This window comes from Anabrus simplex, chromosome 13, assembly GCF_040414725.1.
Source record: "Anabrus simplex isolate iqAnaSimp1 chromosome 13, ASM4041472v1, whole genome shotgun sequence".
NCBI lineage: Eukaryota > Metazoa > Arthropoda > Insecta > Orthoptera > Tettigoniidae > Anabrus > Anabrus simplex.
The window spans coordinates 94,957,822-94,981,535 of NC_090277.1; the positions used below are offsets into that span (position 1 = coordinate 94,957,822).

Sequence of the window (23,714 nt, forward strand, 5' to 3'; positions counted from 1 at the left end):
GGAAAAAGTACACTGTGATGATCACAAACCTTTTATGAGGCTACAAATTTGTATATCACAGACACACACAAGCAAAAGTGGACCAAGCACTGATCCCTGAGGAGATATTAAAGGATGGATACATTATAAAAGTTCCTTGATTTGAAAATCATACAATAAATTTCAAGGAGGAAGGGAAACACAAAAGAACAATACAAGAAGAGATCTGTATGTTCATATCTTTATTGTTTTACACACACTATTTACTTTAGTACATATTTGAACATATGTTCGTAACAGATAAAGGGTTAACTTGTGGTTCTTCTTAGAATAATAATAATCATTAACCTCTTGCTATTGATCCAGCTACAGTACTTGGAAAATAAAAAAAAGGAAAAAAGTAACAGAATCTTTAAAAAAGATAAAACTTTAAAATATTGGAAGTATGTTTTTTCCTTGTTGGTGCTTGTCAAACGTAACAAGTTAACTTCTCAACTCACACATCCTGTCTTTTTTTTTAATTATTTCTTTTTTTCTTTACTCTTGCTGCTGGCAAACACACAGCTTATTTATAACGTAACACACACATCCGCACACACGCGCTATATATACAGACACAGACAATGACATGATGCTAGGAGTGTTGGCTCAAGCTATAATGAAGTCTTTTGCACACATTTATTCATGCAGTAACGATCGCTAACACTTAAATGTGAAAGAGAGAGACAGAGGACATGACTGGAGAAGAAAAGGAAAGACGAACATAAAATGTTATCACAATTTGTTTGGTGTGTTCAAATTATTGTTCACAGCTAGCATGTACCTATGTTATCACCGGGGTGGAATGTTTGTACACCGAGAAGTTGTTATATAAACACTGAGAGAAACCTGACATGCTGCATACACATACACACACTGAAACCAAGGACTGGCACATTCTAATCTGACAGAAACATTGCAGCACCAGTTTTATTTGGTAGATTCTCAAGAATGATCAATTATTTGCACATGATGGTTCCATGTAGTTCAAGGGATGTTCATTTTGACTAGAACAAGCTAGGAAGTCAATATGTATTTAAAGGCATTCCAGGCAGATTTCAAATGAAACGCTGATGTCAAAATTAATATGCTTGTGTTTGTTCTAATACCCAGGCACTTGGATATGAGTCCACCGGTCATGATGACAGGTGGTTTGCATCTTTATTTATGCGCAACATCTTTGGTCAAGGATATGGGTTGTTCCTTGCATTTCTGTATCGAGAGTGATTACTGCATATCATGTGGTGTGTGGTTTGTCCTAATGATATTATTATTATTATTATTATTATTATTATTATTATTACTACTAGAGATAAGGAGAGGGTGAAACCTTCTGTCTGCACATAGCCAACTCCTGTCTAATAACTCTAAAGGTTTTGCTTAACATCGTCATCCAACGGATGGGTCATCATCAACAGTGTCATATGCGCTCACCACTATGTTAAACCATAAAAATTTTAACAATCGTGACCACTAAGCAAGCTGAAAATGAACATGTTTTATGAAATAATGTGTAGTTTTAATTTTAGAAATTTGGTTCTTCTGAACTAACTACTATTACTATTTTTCTAGAATCTTTCCGATTACTATTTAAAATTTATGGTAACAACATGTTTCTTTTGCTTCATAAATAGCTTACCGACTGAGAAACTATCCAATATTAACCATAAACAGAACTCGTAACCAAATCTGTCTGTAGCACACTCCGACTTTCTCTCAATCACACTAGACAAATGCTCATAAGGAAGTTTCAAAGCCAACTGTTTTTAATTAATAGATACTACCTGACCAGTTTGCGAATTACATCCCCTATGCTTGTATGAAGTATCCTGTAACACTTTTACTAATAATAATAATGTTATTTGCTTTACGTCCCACTAACTACTTTTTAAGGTCTTCGGAGACGCCGAGGTGCCGGAATTTAGTCCCGCAGGAGTTCTTTTACGTGCCAGTAAATCTACCGACACGGGGCTGTCGTATTTGAGCACCTTCAAATACCACCGGACTGAGCCAGGATCGAACCTGCCAAGTTGGGGTTAGAAGGCCAGCGCCTTAACCGTCTGAGCCACTCAGCCCGGCAACACTTTTACTTAATGCATGAAATGAATTAGGTGGAGTGTGCAGAGAAGTACCCTAAATTGCCAAGCTGCTGAACTCAACACTGTTGTAAGGGAATGAAGACTGTGGTTTGTATTTTTAAATCATGAATGAACATAGTCGTACAAATTTCTTCCTTTTCAAGACAGTGCAAATATTCACGATATTGAGAATGATCAGTTCAGCCATTCCTTCACATGAACTGTTACAAAAAAAATCATTGCTCCTTATTAATATATAGATTATATAACATGTAATAGGTATGTTTATTCATAGACTAGCTTGTGCCATTAGTAAGCCTGCGAAGTAACTCTCATTCCAAATGTCTGTATTGGAACAAGCAGATGTGTTATTTATCAAAAGACGCGCAAAAGTATTTTTCACGCTGAAATCAAAATTCTCCAAGAATACCTTCCTTGAACAATTTGTATCTTGGCAGTAAGAACCAGCCAGTCCCTGGTTAAAAAAAAAAAAAAAAAAAAAAAAAAAAAAAAAAAATACCAACATGGTTATTGACGTGTGCAATGTGAGTAGATGGTATTTGTAGTGAACTAAATGGTAACCCGAGGTAACATCTAGACAATGCTAGCATGAAAAATGAAAATCAAAAGAAATAAGCCAGTATTTAAATATATTAAAAATATTTCATTTGGATAATAATAACTAATAAGATGCTACCCACAAGGCTGGAGATTTATTTACATCAAAACAACATTTCTGACAATGGGGTTGACTGCCTTGAATATTTGGCATTAAACTGTTCAATGAAATTAAGGCAGGGTATGCTCAACAGTACTGTATGGTCAACGAGTAGAGTTAGGCATATTAATGACGAAAACGATGAGAAACAAAATTATGGGTATGGTCAGGAGTCTTATAATGCAGCTATTGAAACAGGTTCGGTGATAACAGTAAAACTCGGTCAAGACCAGTCTTATATCAAGCAAAACGGTTTCCTTTCCTATGCTATATTCTTATTTCTGAAAAAATAATATTTTTCAAAGTTTTCAGCAAGAGCTACTTGCAATTGTTGAAGAGTTTAAAATTAACAAAATACCAACTTAACAAGCGATTTTTATGGTGAGAAAGAATTAAGTTATTTTACAAAAGATGTGACAAGTTGTAAGAGTCTTGGTTTTGTGCATGTATTTTCAAATTATGCCACTGTAGAGGGACAAACTGTCTGAGATGTAATCTGCAGGAATACATCGTATGGAAACAGCACTATTCCCATGCAGCTCTGAAGCTTCCACCACCGATCACATCAGATCAATGGCTGATACTGTTCCTCTAAACCAAAGATAGGGTTCCATGACACAGTGTGGCCCTTTTAAACCTTTCACATCGATATCATCTGAACAGTTGAAGATACGGCAGATGAATAACAATAAGGGCCACATGAAACATGTCCCATGCTATTCTAGGTGCAGCATGCAGCAGATGCTGGCAGATGTGGAGGGCCGTTCCTATATGCAACGTGCAGCCTCTGCATTATGCTACTACCTGTCGTAAGGATTGTGAACTATGTCTTCTTTTATGAAGGGATAGTGTATTGTTCCCTGTTCCTTTTTGTGATGTGTGCTATGAGAGTTTATATATTTGGCTTTCTTCAAGTAAATTTTGGGTCATAAAAAATTTTATTAAATTTTATCGTCTAAATTTGAGGGACATCCTGTACCGCACGTGTTGATTTTTCTGGGACTTGTACAAGATACAAGCTTCGAGAAGTTTACAAGGACAAGACAACATGTGTCAAATTAAAAATTTACATTTGATTGGTTTTAAAAAATCGAAAGGTAACTCCTGTGCGGTCAGGGTGCGCGTTGCAGGGTAGCTTCAATTCTCAGTCTTCGGCATCATGTAGAGCAGACGTGTTGTCGGGGAGCTGTGGCTTCTCTTGGGGTAAGCAAATCTTAAATTTCATGTTTTAATTTGTCACAGGAGTTTACCCATCGATCTTTATCAGAAATCAATTTTAATTTATGATGATGTAAAGAGGTTTTACATCCACCTTCACGTTGACACGAGGCAAACTTTTTCTAACCCTTTCAGACCGTGTACGAACAATTGTGCGGGTATGTATTTTATTTATGTCTGAGCTTACTTGGTGTTTTCTTGGCGCTAGACTGGACTTCAGTGCTCGTGTGGGACACGTAGCATGTACTTCAGTTTCTTTTATTTAGCACTTGACCACCAGGAGCAAGAAGAAGAGTTTAAAAATACAGTTCATCGGCAAGATCGCAGGAATCAGTAATGCCTAAAGTAAGTATTTATTTGTTGCACTCATATTAATCTAGGCGCTTTACTGAATATCAGAATGTAATCAATGAAGTCTGTAAATTGTTTAGCGAATGTAAATTGTGAACTTACAACATTGTACGTAATACCATGAGGTTTTGAATGTTGATATCCACAATTGTGCAGGCTAGATTTTCCTACAGGCAATGCATGCGGGAGTGCTGGGTGCTGCCACCAAAAGGACTGAAAGCAGAACTCGTACTCTTAGGTGAGAAATGTTATGTATAAGATTTTAATTCTTTAAAATTGTTCCACACTGTAAAACAGATCATCTGATCATATACATATGAATATTCACATGCATTTCTTTTCTTTTTTGTAAGTAGTGAATGAAGTCCTGACACGCACAATTGTGTGGGTGTTTTTTTTTTCAGATGTTAATTTTTATTTTGTAGAATAAACTAAAAATGTATGTATTTAAGAGCATTTTAGTCTGTTTTTGATGTACAAATAAAAATTCACACCGCCAGTTTTCCTTCAGGTCTGAAAGGGCTAACAGTTTTGTAACTTAAATTTCTCACTAAGCTTGACCTCAGTAAATCTGCTTCATTTGGAATTATTTTTCTATGACCTATATTTTATTTCTTTTGATGAAGGTGGTCGCTTCACATTTTCAACTAGTAATTAAAAAAAAAAACACTGCACAGTCGACCCATTTTCCTTCACATCTAAACTTTAAATGTATTTTTCATGAAGACTAGTACCAGCAAGATCGTAAGACTGCAACTTAATTAATGGTACATCAGGGTTTTTATTTCTATTTTGTGTTAATGTTACCAGCAGAGTTCCTTATTTTCTTTTCTTAGATGTTTTTTAATAATGAATAGGTATTAACTAAATTATTCTTTGGTCTAAGTTTCAGCCACAAAAAGCATTTGATCCATAATCTTGTTGGATTCCTTCCGCTGTCCACATCCTACCATTAGTTGCCGTGTATTTTACCTTGTTAAAGTTTGATGTTGCAATGTGTTTTAATGATTCCAAATTTATTTTCATGTTTCAAATTTCCTTCTTTTGTAATTTTTAAGTTAAGTGCTCAATCAATAGCTACTACACTTTTGTTGGATATATTGACTCGCTCTATCGACCGTTTCCTTTGAGCAACTTGAAAGCCATGGAATTTCAGCGCTGTGACAACTGGTCTGTGCGGGAAGCAGTAAAACTGCGGCTCTTTGATGAGAGTACTTTTTGCTTTTGAGCAGCAGGTACGACTTTTGTGACAGTGATCTTAATTTCGATGATAGATTGTTGGTAAATAACGATGCTGCGGAGGAAATGAATGCGTAAAGTGGTGGCAATAGCAGAGATAAGGGCTTGTGTATCAGACGCCTGCTTAAGTTGTTCAAAGGGAGGATTTTCATGATGTAGAAGTAGAAAGTGTGTTACAATGAACCATTGTATATGTACGAGGTGATACTGTCGGGTGGTGTATGCCATGTCTTCTCTCGTGCTGAGCGGTTAATAAACACTGAGGCAGCAATACCAATGTGTAAAAAATTTGGAAGTAGTAGCACAAAAGTAAAAAATACAGGTAAGAGCTATGTATGACCCATCGCTTGTGTTAAGACACCGTGGACAGCAAACCTACGAACAATCTCCGACATATCACCCTCTGCATTTACTAGTTGTGACTGTGACACACTTGAAAATGTGCTCAATTCAATACTCCTTTTTTCCAGTGCTACATACCTGACTTTGGAAATAACTTCATCGGTGAATGCGGCAGCCTACGAAGGACTCTTTAAGAAACAGAGATGGGTATAGTTCTATTTAAGAAAATAAAATTTAAAAAAGTTGGTATTGTTGCCTTTGTTTTCGTTAAAGTACAAGATAAACATTGCACATGCACATTTCTTTATGTGCTCCTTATTGTTATTCACCTGGCTGAAAACCGCCTATCGCTATTTCAACTGAGCTTGGCCACGCTATATAATATAATAAATGAACCAAGCTAAAAACAAAGGAAGTTGGATATTACAAAATATAACAACCTTCTTCAATTCCCACAGTAAATGTACACAATAAAATAAATACAAACACCATCTCTCCAATGTTTGACCAGAATTGATGATCAGCTGTAACGAAAGTGCACTGCGTCAGATCTTGGCATCTCTAGAGGCATTTCAATTAGGCCAATTGCCAGAAGCCTTTTCCTGAAGCAGTACTTCGTTACAGAGCTGTCCCCATCTCCAGCCATACCTTGAACGCTTTTGTGCCTGATCACTGCCCATTCATGAGAATACCAAGAAGAACAACACACATGCCATGTTATTTCAGGCGATATCGGTAAGCAATAATGACAATTCTGAAGAGACCAAAGCCATAATTTTTAATATTATCAACCATCAAATTACTTGAACAGGCCAGGATTTCAAATTCACACGTTCAGAAAATATAAAAACCAAAGACAAATAATTCTACAAAGGCATTTCGCATAGTAACACACAATATACTTTTTTTGTGTGGCAATATTGAATGAGTAGTAAAACAAAAAAATATGCACAAAAATCTACAGGTTTTGCCTATTCTTCAGTGGATGAAACAAGTCAAGACATTCCTCCCATCATGACACCAAGTTGAATATCCCTTGTTCATGGAACTCTGTTCCCTGGGAATATAGCCACCTGCACATGAATGATTTCACTCCTTTGTCTGAACTGAACTGTTCACTTCCTAGCAATTTCTTTGTGGCATGAAGAGGTGAAAATCAGAAAGTGCAATGTCTTCTGGACTGTTTGTGTAAAAATTAAGAAGAGAAGTATGGCTGGGAGGTATTCAGTCATCCATCATACAGTCCAGACCTTGCACCATCTGACTTTCACCACTTCATACCTCTGAACAAATTGCTCAGAGGTTAACACTTCGGTTCAAACGAAGAAGTGAAATCATTCATGCACAAGGTGGCTATATTCCCAGGTAATGGAGTTTTATAAACAAGCCATAATCAACTTGGTGTCATGCTGGGAGAATTGTACTGAGAGACTTTGTTCATATTCTGAAAAATAGGTAAAAACTTATAGTTTTCCTTCTGGGCATAAGTTTTTCTTTTTCCTACTCTTTAAATATTTTGTAAAAAAAAGATGTACATTACTGGTACTTTCGATGTGCCCCCATGGTTAACCTAATGTTTTCTTAGGAATGTTAAAGGCTTAACTAAACACAGAAATCCACTTAAGTTTGAGATACATTCTACAAAAGACACAATCTGTTAGATGACTACAATCCTCGAGATATGATTCAAACAAGTGACACTTTTAATATCTTTTCAAGTTTACAAATGTGTCGTAGTGGAAGGCAGTACTCACAACCACGGGCCAATAACCAGGACAGGAACATCAAAATCGCAAGCATACTTCAGAACATTCAGACACAATTATGTACATAGACATTTAACAATTTCCTCTGGTGGTTTGCTTTAAAAAAAAAAAAAGTGTAAGACTGCCATTTAACTTAGTTTGGCTGCACAGAAATTAGCAGTTGATAAACAAACTTAACTTGCCAGGCAAGTTTCCCCGCCCCCCAGGAAAAAGTAATCTCTTTTAAGATATGTAGTAAAAATGACATTAAATGTATGTATACTTATATATATATTTATATATATTTATAGTTTCAATACCTCAAGTCATCTTCTACTTGTGGACATGGGAGTTATCAAGTACATCATTTGAGAAAAGTTTAAACAAAATGACATTTTTCTTTTCTCATTGTTTAAAAAATAGCAGAAGAAAACTCTAGGAGTAAGCCATTGCTTCTCATTAGCAGAAGTTGGGTATCGTCTGAGTTTAATTCCAAACATTGTAAATTATGTTGCCATTCGTTTCTCTTTAGAATTACTTCAGTTTTTCACTTGCAAATATTTTCCTTTATCAAGCAAATCCTTGTTTCTCTGCATTTACAAGAAAAAGACAGAACACTCCCAAGATAATTTTCATCCCCTGTCAAACTACTTTGATATGACAGAAGAACTTTTAGGCTAAACACTAATTACAGAGAGACGTTCTCATCATTAATCACAGATAGGATCACGATACAATACCAGATTCACAAAGACAGCCTCTCTTTGGAGTGTTCATCTTCTGAATGCTTCTCTAGATGAGAAACAAAATGACACGATTTGAAATGGACATGAAAACATTTATTTTGTCCAAAGGAAGCAGGCATCATAAGCATTAAAGATGTACTTTCAGAATAATACTATTAGTCTGAACAAATATCCATTAATAATTTGCAAATTCAATTATGATTTTATTATGATTTCTATAATCATATTGGAAGAGAATATAAAACAAATAATTCCATGAAGTATTACTGTTAATCTAATCTAATGGACATCAGCATGGAAGATAAGTTTGTGCATAGATAACAGTGTTCATCCCAGAACTTTTTGTCAGCTGGGCAGTAGGAATGAGTAGTCTGGCGGGGAAGACTACGTAAAAAATTGAATATGATAAAATTTCAATTTCTTCTGCACAGGCCATTAACAATAATATCAGACAAGTAAACATATAACTGCAAAATTGGAACTATTTTATTGTTGTTATCACTAACAAGACACAACATAGTATTCTGAACTTCTTGTGTTCTACTGTTCATTCATAATCGCATAACATCAGGGCTTACCACTCATTTGCTGTGGAGTGCCATACGGCTTTGTGATGTCCTGCGGAATCAACACCTCTCACGCAAGACACTACTCCGATTTACATTTTAATTTGGAACAACCAATGCCTCAAATATGTTACCTGTACGGTCTGTAAAAAGGGCACAGTCGTGCGCCCATTAAAAAGATCTTAGGGAGAACACTGGATAACATTTAGAATTTAGAATTAAGTTTCAGAAACCTTTAAAGAGCAAGTTAAGTGGTGGGTTTTAATGTCAACTTTGCTGTTTAGAATTCTTTTGTAAGTAAACACTAAATCTTCACTACATGAAGAAAAACTGTATGTGTGTTTTTCTGTTGTAGCCTTCTACTTCTGTGTTATTTCTTTTCAACTTTCCCTAATACTGGAGTTTCTGAATAGTATTTTCTCTTTAAAAAATACAGGTAGGACCCAGCATACTTGTATCCCCTATTTGTTTTACAGATTTTTGTTTTGTTATTTCTAAAATATCAGGTTGCACAAAACTGTTTGCAGAACAATGATGCATTGGTAGTTTACCTGGGTGCAGATTTACAGTATGCAGTAAGATTTTATAGAACTAAGTGAAATGTAGGCCTTTGTTGAAATGTGCTACATGTCCTAACAAAATGGTTACATCATTTTCCTCTCCTTTCTTCCAATCATATTGCTATTTCTTTCCTGTATTCTCTCGAGACATTAAAAACATATTTTCTCACAATAAATTTTTACTTGTAAATACTTTGGTTAGCAATGAAAAATATTAAGTTTTTGGAAAGTAGAGGTGCTGTGTCTATTGCTCAATCCATTTCCATTTGCTGTAATAAAAATTGAAGATGCCTTCTTACCTGGACAAAATACATACACACAGTCACCACTAGTGATGCCTTATGCGTGTAAATGCAGGACAACTTCACACAACACAAGAGATTCTCGTACAAAGTGAAACACTGCCAGCTTACTTCTCCATTTACTTTTAAGACTCAGCCTTATTTTTTAAACCTAGACATTCCACAATAGATCATGTTCATTCGTTCTGCTAAACAAAGCTACTTGAGGTCGCAGGTGTCTTCTGCATCCAACAGGTCTTGAATCTGATTCTCCCAGTTGGGGTCTTGCTGGCTGTCGCCATCGGCAACCACTTCATAATCTTGTAACTCCGCTTCTAGCTCTTTCTCCCACTCTTCTTCTGGAGGAGAGACAGAGAGAGAAGATTCGGAGGAAGCGTAATGAGAACAGAAAACTAAACTACGCATCCTTTGGAGGTCAAGGAAAGAGGAAGAATGAACTTAAACAGATGAGAGAAAAGAAAGAAAACAAACAAACAAACAAACAAACAAACTAACTGGAGAGCCAAAAGCAAAGCAGACAAGATAAGATTTTAAAATAGTATCTACAAGTGCACCGTCGGGTGGAAATAATTTCTGGAGTCACCAAACTATAATCTACATAGTATAACATTGTTTAATCAAAAATACTGATCTGTTATTAAGTGCCATCAGAGTTAAGAAGACTGCACTTAACATATATTGTCTGGCATATAGAATTCTATAGACGATAACAAACCCCATAGAGTAATGCTTTCAAAAATTGACATATAACATCGTGTTATTACCTTTCACAGCTCCTTAAAACCATTGTGTACAATCCGCTGGCTAGCACTCTGGACACCCCAGAAGGAGGAAATACTTGTTGAAAAGTCTTTTTTTTTTTTTTTAATGGCTACAAACTAGTAAGTAAGGTTATCCATCCCATTTCCCCCCACCCCCCTACAGATTGTTCTGAATGGCACCATAAAATTGAGTTGCTATTAGCTTTAAAGTGCCTTTGTTATAGACTGTATTTGAACCTGGAGGACTGCATGGCAAGAGAACACAGTTCAGAGTTGAAGAAAATTGGAAAAGAAAGTAACCATATAAAACTAGAAATCATACAAGAAACAATTATCCCACATATTATGCAATGGACTGAATAAGAAATGGCACTTTCAAATCGGCTCGAAGCATTGCACTTACAAGGAATATTGGCGTGGTAAAAGTCGTTCATGATGCCTTTTTTTGTTGACAAAATATAATATAAAAGATGGGTGATGAGTGTGTTCATTCCTGATGTTAAGGACGACACACATTAATGCAATTAGATTCAAGAATGGACAGATCAAAAAAAAAAAAAAAATTTGATGAACTCAAATAAGTCAAATAATTTTGCCCCAAACTATGAGGTTTGTGGAGCCACTTGATGCTTACTTTTTGAAATGTAATTTGGATAACAGACATCTATTTCATACTCAAAATTATATCTGAAAATAGTACAGAAAATTTGCATTGACAGAGTCATTAAAATAAAATGACATGTTGTCTATCATCAGTTCTCTTCCCCTGTATTGCAAACCGTAAGTATATACAACAGCAGAAGACTGGATGTGCAACAAAAATGCTGGACAGTTGTTTCTGAAATGTTCTTCAGATGGAAGATTGTAGAGAAAGCGATGTTTGCTAAATGCCTGTATTGTTCTATGGCTCTTCATCCGAAATGCTTCATTCTGAATCCACAGTAAGCTAAGGTTTAAATAAATGTACTTACAATGTAATAAGTATGACAGTATTGAACAAAATAAGGATGAAGAGTAAAGATTTGCTGCTTGTTAGTGCACAAGTGGAATATCTATATCCTTGTTATAAGTTTTTTGTATGTGACAAAGTGACAAACGACTCTTACCATACACAAATGAGCTTGTATAATTCTTTTTATTGCAACAGCCTTGGACCAAGTGAGATGGTTTCCTTGTTAGAAATTTCAAGCTCATAGGGATGCAACAAAACCAAAAGAATATGCTCTTATTCTTGATTTATTCCCAATGCACCATGACAAAGTTGTATGTCTTAGAACATAACTGATTTCGACGCACCAGCTCTGAAGTGCAAAAAACTTCACCAAAATTTTGAATAAAATAAAATTTCTTTTGATAAAGAATTATTGTATTTTGTTTTGTAAAAATAATCAAATACTGGACTAGTTTTAAAAATATTCATGCCTTCCCCCAGATATTAGATATACTTGCATCTTAAGTAATGCATAATAATTTGATGCACTGATAATGTTAGAATTATCTGCATTTATTCTTCAATGCCAACACACTGAACTTCCTCCAGGTACAATACCGACATAACGTGAACTAAAGTACGTGCCCCAACTACGTACGAGTTTTAATGCAAACACTGTAGACCTGAAACATGACAAACACCCAACTTCAAGATAATTTCTTAAACATTCCTTATTTTTTATTATGAAAATTTAACATGAGAAAAAAATATTCTATGTATATTCCAGAAAATAAATTTACAGTCAGCCCTTTATATGAGTATATCATGGAATTCACCCATTTTGATCAAGACAGTGAACATTTTGTGTTCTTCCCCATACAGGCCTACAGTGTCAAAACTAACAATATAATATGTATTATCTCTAAGTCCAAGTATTTTCAACTTCATCCTCCCCCTCGTTCCACCCCCGAGCCACCACACACACACAAACTGAAGAAGCTACCAGTGGCCTAGGAAATTATTTCCAAGGTGCGGAGCTTGAACGAGTCATGCTACCCAATACATTCACCAACTGTTAGTCGTCTCCATGCGTTGGGAAGAACTAAAAGAAGAAAACAAGGAGGAGATGGCAAGGGGTGGGGGAAGCTGTGAGGTCCATGCTTTTTCCATCTTCTTTTAGGCTGTGGGAGAAAAACAAGAGCCCTCACTTACAAGCGTCAACAACAACCACGACGGCCCCCCAGTCGCCTTGTGGAGTTCAAGTTAATTGGCCCTCCTGGCAATTTGAAAACATTTAGTAATGCATTTAATAACAAAGAAGTGTTTCATCATTACAGACCAAAGTAGTTTGTTAAGAAGGAAACCGTACTTTTCAATGTAGACTCAGTTTAAATTTAAACTTAAAAGCTTTCCAGTCGGCCCAACACAATTTCAATATAAAATATACATATTAAAATACCTGCAAAAAGCACATTATTGAACAAGGAATAAATGCACACTTTTAAACAAAGAATGACATATAGACATTATATAGGCTTTTGGGCTTATGCCATGTCAAGAAAATACATCCTAGGATATACGAAATTCCCTGTACTTGAGGCAAATTGGCCAAATATGCTTGTCCATTGGTACTCGTATCAAGGAACATAAACAAAATATTCATCTCTACCAGCCCGACAAATCAGCAATAGTTGAGCATGTCGTCGTCTTCCAAGATGCTCGAGCTCTTACCCACACTAGACACTAGAGGTCCAGGATTATACGGGAAGCTGTGGAAATACGTTGAAATTCTCACAATTTCAACAGGGACACTGGCTGTCAATTAAGTCATACGTGGTTGCCAGCCATTAAGGATTTACGTAAGTAGTTCCCTTCCCTGTCCCTTCACTATTATTATTTTGTTTCGGTGTTTTCCAAATTTGTACATTCCTTATCGCCAGATGTTTCATTCCAGGCTTGTGTCAATGTCATACTTCCTTGTGTGTGTATACCTGTTATGTTATGCGACTCCCTTTTAGACTGATTCTGATGGTTCCATCAGCTTCCGCTTCAAACGTTAGCGCTGTACCGTGTCCGGGGAGCTGTCTGGTGACGAATGAACGTATTATAATGTTTAAATAAAAACCTCATTCTTTGAGTAGCCTTTCTCATGAACAGTCGAGATTTTCTTCTGAAGACGCAGAGCAAAGTTCTCTGTGAAACAAAGAATTTCACCTTATTTTCTTGACATGGCATAAGCCCAAAACCTATATCATGTCTATAAGTACGGACTGTGAAAGCATAAATGGCAACAAAGAATGACATGCTCATTCTTAAAAGAACGTCATCAAATTCATGAAGTCAAATGCAATACGGTATTTGGAAATATTTTATGTTTATCTCTGTCGAAACGTCTATGATTCTGAAATTTGGAAATTATCTTAATGAAGCCTTACCTTGTCACCATTCCAGCATGTGTTCAGGGCTTCATTTCAGTCAGTTCCACATTTCCGAATCATAGATGTTTGGACAGAGATGAACAAATATTTCCAAATATTGAATGTGACTCAACAGAATCTCATGTTCTTTTAAGAATAAACATATCATTGTTTAATAATGTGTTTCTTGCAGGTATGTTATAAGTGTAATATTTATATTGAAACTGTATCTTTGGCAGACTGGAGGAAAGCTTTTAAGTTTACATTTTGACTAAAAGAGGGAGTGATATTTACTTGATAAGTTTGACAGCAGAAATGATCAACATTCGAAAGGTCCAGCTGGCTGTGCACAAGTTGAAAATATATCATTGTGAGGACTCAAAATGTACTGTTTAGAAGCCACAACATTCACGGTTGTTTTGGTGAATAATAAGTTTAAAAAAATAAAAAATAAAAATGTAAAAACATGTTACGTAGAAGCTCAAGTTATAAATACGAAGATGTCTATTTGTTCAGTCTTCAACTCATAGCCTTGTTGGATCTTCAAAAAGCAGCATCATAGGTTAATGCCGTTACAGGAAGGGAAATTTCAAAAGAAAGAACTGATGGTGAATGCACGATTACGAGTGAGGTAGTTTGCCACCATTTTCCTCGCTGGGCCAGTAAGTGCTATTGCAGCACAACTGGCTCTACGAGTAGCATCTTTGGTGGAAGCTACAATTCATTCTGGCCTGTGTCGAGGGACAGATGAAAAATATTGTTCCTTCAAAAAATAGCAACAGGGAAATATAGTCGTAAGATGGGAATATGACAAGGAACATGTAACAGGATAAACGCCAGGACAGGTCAGTGTGGGGAGAAGGAGCAGCTGTACGAGGAGACGAGGACAATCTCCACATTTTCCTCACCAATTCCAGTTCTTCGACATCCATTTCTTCTCAGCTCTTTGATTAATTTATTTCTGCTTCCCAGCTTCATCACATTGGCAGGCATCAACACTAGCCTAGGGGTTATTGCGACAGATTTTCAGTCTTGATATGGGAACTGTAAGATAAGATGATGATTGTTGTTTAAAGGGGCCTAACATCTAGGTCATCAGCCGCAAATGGTAAAAGATTAAACAAAATGAAATGATAGTCTAAAATCTAAAATTTAGTCACCAACTCTGATTTTTTTTAAAATATGAGAATTATTATGAATTTAAAAATAGTCAGAGGATCTAATTCGCAAATTGAGTTTACTTAGCCTCGTGAGACCGACAGAGGAGTTGTCCGTTACAAGAAGTAACGGACGCACCCGGTCACAGATGACAAGAGACAGGCAGATGCTGTCATTATGCTGACCATGTGCCACTCCAACATCTCTCTGCTATAGGTGGGAGCAGTCTTACGAGACTTAGGAGTGTCACGGGGCCCTTAGGTAAGCCCGACGTTGTTTCCCTTTACTTATGTCAGGCTCCTCGCTTTCATCTTAACTATCTAACCTCCCTTGATTGACTCTGGTTTTCTTCCAACCCTGATGGTATTATGTTTCCAAGATGAGGGTGTCTTACTTTCACGCCCTTCATGACTCTTCCCATTCTTTTGTTGATGCCTTTATTCTTTGAAGTATCGGATAAATGTTAGAGAGGGTAGTTGCCCAGCTCAACTTCCACTTAAAATAATTATCACCACCACCACCACTTGGCATTAATCAGGATAGAATGGTTAGTTCTACACCCAGCCATCCTTTTCCTAAGGAATTAACTTGATACTCATTTTTGGTGTAGGTTGAGGGAACCTCAGGTTTCTCCAAAATCGAAAAATCCTCTTGCTAAAATTTTTGACATCTTGATAGAGAACTGAACCCATGCCCTTCTGGGTGAACTGAACGCTCCTTAACTGCTTTGGCTAGGTTGCTATTGTTTTTCTTGCTGCTGCTGATGTTGAGAATAACACCCAAAGTATCCCCTGCCTATTATAAGAGGTGTCTAAAAGGGGCCCTTATCCAAGTCCTGGCATTACTTCCATTTACTTTTACCTGGTTCCTCACTTTCATCTAACCTATCCGACCTCCTCTAGTCAACTCTTGTTCTTTTCTGATCCCAACGGTATTAGGTAGCAAGGCCTGGGGAGCCATTCCTTTTCACACCCTTTGTAGCCCTTGTGTCTCTTTGGCCGTTACCTTTTTCTGAAGTGTCAGACACACACACACTCTCTCTCTCTCTCTCTCTCTCTCTCTCTCTCTCTCTCTCTCTCTCTCTCTCTCTCTGATTAGTGTTAATTGATGATGGTTGCCTAGCTGTACTTCTTCCTAAAACAATCACCACCACCGCTTCTGTAACAGTACATCCTGAGGAAAATATGATGATGATGATACCTACGAGAATAATGGTCTCTGTTATGGAGGGTAAGAGAAGTAGAGGTAGACCAAGGCGACGATGGTTAGGCTCAGTTTCTAATGATTTAAAGATAAGAGGTATAGAACTAAATGAGGCCACAACACTAGTTGCTAATCGAGGATTGTGGCGACGTTTAGTAAATTCACAGAGGCTTGCAGACTGAATGCTGAAAGGCATAACAGTCTATAATGATAATGTATGTGTGTATGTATGTATGATGCTTGTTGTTTAAAGGGGCCTAACATAGGTCATCAGCCCCTAAAGGTACGAAATGAAACGGAATGTAATGACAAGTTAAAAGTCCAAGATCATCCACTGACCACAATTCAAAACATGATGACAAAGAATGAATGCGTGAATATGAATTGAAAACAATCAGTGGATCCGACCTGCAATGCCCTACATTCCCAGAAACTATCGTAAAACAATGGTAATACTGACTAAGGGACTGCTTCTAAAGCACAATACTGAATCGATGATGCTTGTTTTTAAAGGGGTTGAAAATCCAGGTCATTGGCACTTCACAATGGTACTTATAGCTAGTAAAGTAGAACCATGATATTTGTCATGTTGCAGTACTAATCAAAAGTAGCATAGATTCGCAGCATTCCATACATTATGGTACTACTCACAGGTAATATAATACGCACATGTAACGCAGACCTATGGTGTTTCTCACATTGCAGCGCCACTTACAGGCAACGCAAACCTATGCTGTTTCTCACATAATGGTACTAATTACAGGCAACATAAGTCCGTGGTGTTCCGCATGTAGTGGTACTAATCACAGGCAACAAACAGACCCGTGGTGTTTCTCACATAATGGTACTAATTACAGGCAACGTATGTCCGTGGTGTTCCGCATATAGTGGTACTAATCACGAGTACTGTAAATCCCACCCTGATTCACACTCTGTTGCTGCTAATCACAAACCTATTTTGTATCTAACATAGTGGTACCACTCCCAAGTGAAGGTGACCCATGATGTTCCCCGCATGATGGTACTAATTAGAAGTCATGGTTTGGTCGGCCCTTTTTAGTTGCCTCTTAGGACAGGCAGGGGATACCGTGGGTGTATTCGTCTGCGTCCCTCATCCACAGGGGTTAGAAGAAAATTTAAGGCATGAAGACGAACAGAGCTCGAGTTTTACAACTAAACTGAATGTTTGTATGACTTTGTTTAAGATGGTGGTTCAGTAGAAGGACACGTACTTCAGAAGACTCTTAAATTTAGATGTGAATAATAATAATAATATGGCCTCAGCTGCCATGTGCAGACGCCATCTGGCTGCTTGTTCATGTATTTCAACGTTCTGTTTTACTCTAGGCCTACTAGATGGCAGAGTAAACCGAATCTCTCTTGGGCGTCTTTGGCTAAATTTTAATGAATTTCATCCGATAAACACAAAATGTGTCACCAGAGATCTTTTACATGCTGACATCGTACGACATGGAGTGTTGAGTAGCTTTTTTCCCCACCCTTCAAACATTCGATTACCTCTGCTGGGTTTGAACCCACGATCTTGGTACACAGAGGCCGACACCACCACTCATCCACAGAGGCAGCTCTAATAATATAATATTTCAAAAAAAAAATTCATACTAAAAATATATTCAATGAGAATAAATGGCTAAAATTAAAGTAGTCTTTATAGGGATAATTTCTGTGATTATGTTAAAAAAAATCCCAACCCCATGGTGCAACAGCCCTGAAAGGACAATGGCCTTCCAAGTGACTGCTGCTCAGCCCAAAGGTTGGCAGATTATGAGGTGTCATGTGGTTAGCATGACAAATCCTCTCAATTGTAATCGCATAGGCGGAGTGCACTTTGAGCCAGTCCCCAGATCCAGGTAAAAATCCCTAACCTGGTCGGGAATCAAATTGAGGTCTCCGGGTAAGAGGCAGGCACATTGCCCCTAGAACACACGGCTGGCATTTATAAAAACCAACACTTCAGACAATCACTCAAAAAAACAAAAAACACTTAAATTTAGAAGTGATCCTTTTATACTTTTCAATTTACAGTGTTTGCAAAAAATTCTCATGTTTATAAATATAGTGAAATGAAATGAAATGAACACCAAAAAAAAGGAAGCATTTTTTGTAGTATTTTTGTAATAATGCTAAAACAAGAACCCACTGTTATGAATAGCTGTTAAGTACTTCTGATTATCTGATTATGACCAAAAGAAAGAACAGAAGATAAAAATATTTACATTTAAAAAAATCCTGAACAGAAAGCAACATCTGTGTTGCAAATTAGATAAAGTTTTAGGAGAGCCAATTACCATCAATCTATTTGAACACCTGTCAACATTAAGAGTAAGAAACATTTATACAGCAGATAATCAAAGCATATTCCATTTTTTAATTATTTTTTTTCAATGAACTGAACTTCACAAGGCAACTGGAGAACCAATCTTATTAACAAAAAAAAGAAACAAGTTCTGTAAGTCATCAAGTTGCAGCACAATCCAGACCCCAGCGATGGCGGCAGACCTACTCCAAGACGCACTCTGTTGTTGTCTCGTATTTTCCAGTTTGACCAGAAGAAGAGGTGCAGAAGTAAAATTAGCAGTCAGAAGCGAAATTAGAGTTAAAAAAAAGTGCTCTAGAACAGCAAAGCAGAAAATACGACTGTAGAATGCGCCTTGGAATATTTCCACTACTATCAGAGAAAAGAAAGATAAAAGCTCCATTTCTCTTAGTAATTCCTCCACTCCATGCATACCCAAACAAGTAATCAAGAACACTGGAGAACTGGGTGGCAGCCTGTGTCCAAGGAGAGTATATATATATAATTTATGCTATTTGTTCAGGGCGTCGACCCATCTAGATCTTTTACCCCTTAGGAGGGTATAACTACTGTATGTACTTGGTTCAGAATGGAAGGTGAAATTATTGACAAAAAAGGATCTTTACACAGTAATTCATTGTAAATATTTAGTTGCTTCTTTGTTTAAGAATACACTCTTTAAGTTTGGAGAAAATGCTTCCTCTGTGGAAGCAAAGTCAAGAATTTAGGCCATTTGTGTTGTTTCACATGTAAAAAAAAAAAAAGTTTCTTTACTGCTGATAAACTTAACCATAATAGGTATCTGATTTGATCCTGTACTGATTTTCTAAAGCTATTTAAAATGGTATATGCTTGGTCCACCTTGTCAATACCTTTTATAATTTGTAATTATTATTATTATTATTATTATTATTATTATTATTATTATTATTATTATTATTATTATTATATAATTATTATTTATTTATTTATTTATTTACTTACAGAGTTTACGCCCGCATTGGAGCACATAAATCAGACTAATTTATTATAATTATATAATAATATATATAATTATATAATAATAAAAATAATAATACATATTTCAGGAACATAGTACATTCCCTTCATCAGTGAAGTCCAAAGAATAAAACAATATAACATTATCTTTTGTTTAGCCCATAATTTAAATCATAATTCACCATATCAATGAATACACAAACATTAGCGAACTATTATGAAAATTATCATTACATAAAATTGAAATATTTCGATAATGTTGAATAACAATACCTAAATAAATTTAAAATATTCAAGTTTTATCCTTATTTTTTCTTTTCTTCCTTAATTGATTAAATGCTAGTTTATACAATGGGTTCTCATCTGTACTTTTTTCATTTAAATTTGATTCAAAGTTTAGAAATTCATCATGGTAAAAAAAAAAATCACTTTGAATCAAGTTTAAATGAAAGAAGTACAGATAAGAACCCATTGTATAAACCAGCGTTTTATCAATTGAGGCAGAAAAGAAAAAAAAAAAAAAAGAAGAAAAGATATAACTTGAAGATTTTAAATTAACTTAGGTATTCTTATTCAACATCATCAAAATATTTAAATTTTATGTAATGATAATTTTCATAACATATCACCAATGTTTGTTTATTCACTGATTTGGTTAATTTTGATATAATACTTTAAATTTTGGGCTAAACAAAATATAGTGTTATATTGTTTTTATTCTTTGATTGGACTGATGAAGGGAATGTACTATTTTCCTGAAAGATGTCTGAATAATTCATTTTTAATTATAAAAAGTGTATTGACAAGGTGGACCAAACGCATACTATTTTAATAGTTTTTAATAAGTTGTTTTACGTCGCACCAACACAGATAGGTCTCATGCGAAGATGGGCTAGGAAAGGACTAGGAGTGGGAAGGAAGTGGCCATGGCCTTAACTAAGGCACAGCCTCAGCATTTGCCTGGTGTGAAAATAGGAAACCATGGAAAACCATGTTCACGGTTTCACATGTTAATAATGTTTTATAAGACTGGTCTGGGAACACACAAAAACATTCTGAGAAAGGCCTAAAGAGCGCAAATATTTTTAACATTCGCAGTCGATTAAATTAAATCACGGCTTCCTTCACGGAACTTAATTTTTAAAATAAAAACATAATTTTCTCACTGAGAAAAAAGAATAGGATGATGGTTGTTTAAACAGGCCAACGAAGAAAATTCAGGGCGAACATAACTGGACAATGAAATAACTTACAGCTACGTCGGAGACAGAGAAACTGGAAATCTGCTGGGCGATCTATGGTGCACATTTAATTAATTTTGTTAGGGAAACATCAAATGTGTCGCCGGAGATCTTTTACATGCCAACACTGTATCACAGTGTGTCGAATGGTCTTCCCCACTTCTCCGCTTCAAAAATCCAACTACCTCTGCCAGGTTTGGACCTGTATTTTGGCTGAAGCTCCACCACGGATCCACAAGGAAGCTGTCAGTCAGTGGAGTGTGTTAGTGCTTAGAGATATGTATGTTCAGTCTTCAGCCTGAATGCTGGTTGGATCCTCAACATCTACACCATTAGCTGTCATAGATGGCATAGGCATCACTGAAGAGGCGTACGAGGGAAATGAGGAGGGAGGTAGCTTCCCGTTGCTTTCCTCACTGAGTCAGAAGTATTACCAAGCCCACTGAAAAGCATGCACCAACCCCATCGTACTAACAGCCTATATATGATTCATTCATTACATCCCTGACCCGGTCAATGACTGGAAAACAGGTTGTGGGTTTTCATTTTTTCATAGCAGGGAATGATATTACTAGCATCGTTCATACCTCAGTCACTGTTCTTCTTTCGAGCAACTGTTTGGTCTGTTTCATGCTTCATTGCTCTGATGTGTCCAGCATAACTTGATTTGAAAGTTCAACTAGTTTGATCAAAGTAGAACTTACAAATTCAGATGAAGTAAATACTGTAACTACCAGGTAAGTTATGAATGTTATGTCTGCTAGCTGCAGTTACCAGGTTACTGTTAATATACTGAATTTTTTTGGGGCAAGTTTTGGAGTGTGTGAAGATACATTAGTTTTATGAACAAAAGTGACCAATTTGAGAGGCAATACCAAGTTAATAATGTGATCCTTGAGCTTTCTGTTTTACCTTCTGAACGTCTGAGGAAATCTTACATTTCTCCTCACTCAGTATTTAATGTTTATATTAACTTGCATGTTTTTTTCACCTGAGTCGACATACATTCCAAAAATATTCCTTGGTACTGTCACCCAGTTCACCTTAAACCATTTGTCAGTTTATCACTAGAAATATTTTTTTGAACAGCAAGCAAGTTTATTGAAATACTTAGTGTATTTTTATTAACATGTTTCAGGGTGCAAGATAACCTAAATTAATTATAAGCACACATACCTCGGCATTAACCGTACACATTTCTTTATAGTAATGATCAAGGTGTAGCAATTTTTTCGACTACCTCTAGTGGTAAAATAAAAACCTTACATTTTTAATACACATTTAGCACTTCATGATATGCGCATCACTTCTGGTCAGCCTGCATCCTGATGGTTGTATTGTTTAATTATTCATGCAAACTCTTGTAATTTAACAGAAAGTTCCTATGATTTTACTCTTAAGATACCATAATAGAGAAGCACATTGTTAGGCATCTCCTGCTTTTTTTTTCACCTCGGATTAACGTCAATATTTCTCACACAACTCTTGAAATTCTGTTATGTTTAAGGACGGACTCGTGGACAGTTTCTATGGACTACTCACTGCTTCATTGGATCTCTAATATACAGGAAGACCCAAAAGTGTGTTAACATTTGATGAGACAATACTTCACACAATTTTGGAGGTAGAACCAAACCAAACCCCATGACGCAACAACCCCAAAGTGTAATGGCCTACCAAGCGACTGCTGCTCAGCCCGAAGGCCTGCTGATTATGAGATGTCGTGTGGTCAGCACGACTAATCCTCTCGGCCATTGTTCCTGGCTTTCTAGACCGGGGTTCACCATCTCACCGTCAGGTAGTTCCTCAGTAGTAATCACTAGGCTGAGTGGACCTCGAACCAGCCCTCAGATGCAGGTAAAAATCCCTGACCTGGCCGGGAATCAAACCCGGGGTCTCCGGGAAAGAGGGAGGCATGCTACCCCTACACCGTGGGGCTGGCATATTGGAGATGGAGAGGTAATAAGTGACACATATGATTGGCATGACATGGGGTGTTATTGACACCAATGGAAATTGAGTGTTCCATGCTTGGTTGGTCCTGAAAAGGACCATGTGTAGATCATACTTGTTGCTGAGTATCAGTTCTTTTGACATAACCTCCGAGTGGCAATAACGCTCACTTGGTTCAAGATCCAACAAAGAAGGTTGAAGGATTCCAACTGCCACGTCAAACCTGGTCGAAGCTGAACCGAATTAGAACGGATCAGGGGAGGTGTGGTTACATGTTGAAGAAATGGGGTTTCCGTTCATCTGCTGACTGCGACTGCAGATCGGAGGAGCAGACAATGGAACACATTGTTAAAGAGTGCCCACTTTGAACATTTAACGGTGATCTGAAACTTCTACACCAAGTGTCTCCGAGTGCTCTGGACTGGTTGTCAAATTTGGACATTTCTATTTGATATTAGATTTTTTGTGTACTTGTAAAGCCATACAATAAAATGCACAAAATGGCCAACAGATGGTGCTTCATATGATACACAAAGCAATAATTAGCGTAACAAGCAAGGTTTAGCAAAGACGATGTTCTTTAGAACACATGCTCACCGTGTAGGCCGTCATTCATCAACAACACCTATAGCAGAGGGACAGCGTTGTAACAGTACTGTCAGCATATCCCTAGGTATGGTGAGAAATTGCCACCGGATGTTGTCTTTTAGCATCGCTAATGAGGTCGGACGATCACGACTTCAGGTAACCTCACAACCAAGCACTGGGGTCGGTGGACTGGGGCGGCCCAGCATGACATGCCGTGATTGCAGGCGCATCTGACACCTTCTCTCATGACAGCTCCTTTTATA

At 36.8% G+C, this 23,714-nt stretch overlaps 1 protein-coding gene across 2 annotated transcripts in view; it reads right to left on the bottom strand.

Moving 5' to 3' along the window:
• Positions 1-4,774: 4,774 nt before the first annotated feature.
• Sap47 (Synapse-associated protein 47kD) overlaps positions 4,775-23,714 on the bottom strand; it is a 421,114-nt gene continuing 402,174 nt past the window's right edge. For both annotated transcript variants that reach the window (XM_067156911.2, XM_067156910.2), the window contains exon 9: positions 4,775-10,221. In XM_067156911.2, the coding sequence (XP_067013012.1) occupies positions 10,082-10,221 (140 nt within the window). In that variant the 3' untranslated portion in view covers positions 4,775-10,081. The remainder of the gene's footprint in view (positions 10,222-23,714) is intronic.